The sequence below is a fragment of the Acyrthosiphon pisum genome, chromosome X (genome assembly GCF_005508785.2).
Source record: "Acyrthosiphon pisum isolate AL4f chromosome X, pea_aphid_22Mar2018_4r6ur, whole genome shotgun sequence".
Taxonomy (NCBI): domain Eukaryota; kingdom Metazoa; phylum Arthropoda; class Insecta; order Hemiptera; family Aphididae; genus Acyrthosiphon; species Acyrthosiphon pisum.
Genome location: NC_042493.1, coordinates 40143108 through 40145711, shown reverse-complemented (window position 1 = coordinate 40145711; position 2604 = coordinate 40143108). Strand labels below are relative to the sequence as shown.

General features: G+C 28.4%; 1 protein-coding gene across 1 annotated transcript; it reads right to left on the bottom strand.

Annotated features, from left to right (window-relative positions):
- Positions 1-282: 282 nt before the first annotated feature.
- Positions 283-2136, bottom strand: LOC100164842 (protein FAM200B-like). The gene is made up of 3 exons (XM_008180002.1): positions 1149-2136; positions 907-1075; positions 283-547 (listed from the first exon to the last, which is right to left on the bottom strand). The coding sequence occupies exons 1-3, from the start codon at positions 2134-2136 to the stop codon at positions 283-285; spliced, it is 1422 nt and encodes a 473-aa protein (XP_008178224.1).
- Positions 2137-2604: the final 468 nt, after the last annotated feature.

The window sequence follows — 2604 nt, the reverse complement described above, 5'->3', positions numbered from 1 at the left end:
ATAAGATATTTTATTTATTTTAACTAAATATATTATTATAATGACCAAATTAATCATTGTTTTTACTTGGTCAATTTTTACAGTGTTCAAGTGAAACATTGTCACATGATCACTTTTTACTAAAATTTTAAGTTGGTAAATTTACGATTTACTAATTTAACCAAACATTATGATTTAAAATTTAGTACAATAATGGTAAGTATATTATTCCAGTTTTATTGATATTAGGTTTGTAAACATAAGTTAAGTTTTGGATTCTTAAATCGATATTAAACATTCAAATTACCTTTTCTCAAAACTAAAATAAAACATTTGGCCAGTTTTGGCATGATAGCGACGATTTGTTTTTATTACTGTAAGAGCTGAAAACGCCGTTTCACACAAGTAAGTGGTTGCAAATGGCAGAAGTGTTGATATAGCTATTTTTGACAATTCTGGGTATTCTGATTTTATAGAAATCCAAAATGTATCACTTATAGTTTCATTAAATTGTATACGCAGGTTTTCATCGAAAGATAACTCAATTAATTCCTCGTTCATAACTAAACTTAATTCAGAATTCATTTCATTTATATTAATAGAAAATGGATTTCTTATCCATCCCAACTTTTTTTCTGGAAACTTTTCAAACTGTGTTAAAATGGTTTTCCAAATTTTTGAGATGAAGTAATATTATGTCTTATTTTTTTAATATCAAATATTTCATTGTCAGCAATAAATTCTGAAAAACATGAAAACATTTCAAAGTTTTCATTATTAATATAATTTATCCACAAACGTATTTTTTTTTTGAAAGCATCGATTTTATCGGAGAGAATTAATATATTTGTATTTTTACCTTGAAGACTTAAATTTAGAATATTTAATTTTTCAAAAATATCGGCAAGGTAACTTAAAATTGCTAACCATTCTTCATTTAAGAAGTGTTCTGCGAGTGTATTTTTATGTTCAAGGAGAAAAATTCGTATTTCGTCTTTAAGCTCAACAATTCTTAATAATATTTTACCACGAGATAACCACCTAACTTCAGTATGAAGTAGTAGTTTTGTATGATCAGATTCCATTTCATTACATACTATCGTAAATAATCTAAAATTTAATGATTTTGATTTTATAAAGTTAATTACACGTAAAGCATCTTGTAGTACTTCGTGTCTTCGTTGACAAATGGTTCAAGTTTTTAGATGCTAAAGCTTCCCTATGAATCATACAATGAGTAAATAGTATACTTGGTGAAATTTCGTTAACTTTAGCTCTAAAACCTTTCTTTGATCCAGTAAGTGCTGCTGCACTATCTGTACTAATGGCCTTACACAATGACCACGAAATTTCATTATTTTCAAAAAATGTATTAATAAGGGTAAATATGTCATTACCAGTGGTCCTGCCATTTAAAGTTTGACAAAATAAAAAGTCTTCTAAAATATCTTCTTTGTAAATATACCTGACATAGACAAGAAGTTGAGAAAAGTTAGAGATATCTGTAGATTCGTCCAGCATTGCAAAATAATTACTTCGCAATCTATTTAAAAGTTGTTTTAATATATCATCAGAAATGTTTGAAATCCGACGTGATACAGTATTATCAGATAATGGAATTGATTTTAAATCATTTGCATATGCCTCACCGTGCATGGCCGTTACAATTTTTATAGCAGCTGGCAAGACAAGAGATTCGCCAATCGAATGCGGTTTTTTTGTTTTTGCTATTAAGTATGAAACCTCGAATGGTGCAACTAAAGCTTTTTGTGAAACTGTAGAAAATGTATTAAAAACTTTTTTTTGAACCTTTAATGCATTTTCATATCTTTTAAAAAATTGTTCATCTTTATTACTATATTGCGGATGTTTCATTTCTAAATGTCGTTTAAGTTTAGAGGGTTTCATACTTTCGGAAGCCAATATTTCTAAACATATTACACACTTAGGACGATGTTTACCTTTTTCTTCAATAAAAGTAAATCCAAATTGTATAATATACTGATATTGATATTTACGTTCTTTTTTTTGGTTCTCAAAATTTAAAGTTTTTTTTTCTTCCAATTCCTCGTTGATAGGCTGATCCGTTGTTGTTTCCGACAGTTTACGTTTTTTATTTTCACTTGTACTTGCGCGTTTAATTAAAAATTTTTCCATTTTAAAACAGTATAGTAACGTACTTTATATCGCGTGAGATACATGTACTGCACGAATGACATCTAGGTAGGAACTGATTATTATAAATATTTGTGACTGAAATTATTCAAATATACCTATGTATACGATACGAGTCATGAACAATTTAATAATCCATATCCGCTATCGAGAAGAAATAAGAATTTAAGATTATACGCTCCTCAGCATTTTCTATATAAAACAAAATGAAAAATTAACTTTATTTTATTTTTAAATAAAATGGAAAAAATCATTTCATCTATTATTTTTGGCGACCCCCAAACCTATCATTCCCGACCACCAGGTTGAAAACCACTGCCGTAAACCATATCACACAATTTCTCCACCAGTCTGCGAGGCGGTTAAATCCGAGGCTGGCTCGGCGTATAATTAACCCGTATTAGATAGGGACATACTCGAATTTATTACCTTTAAAAAATAATAATTAAA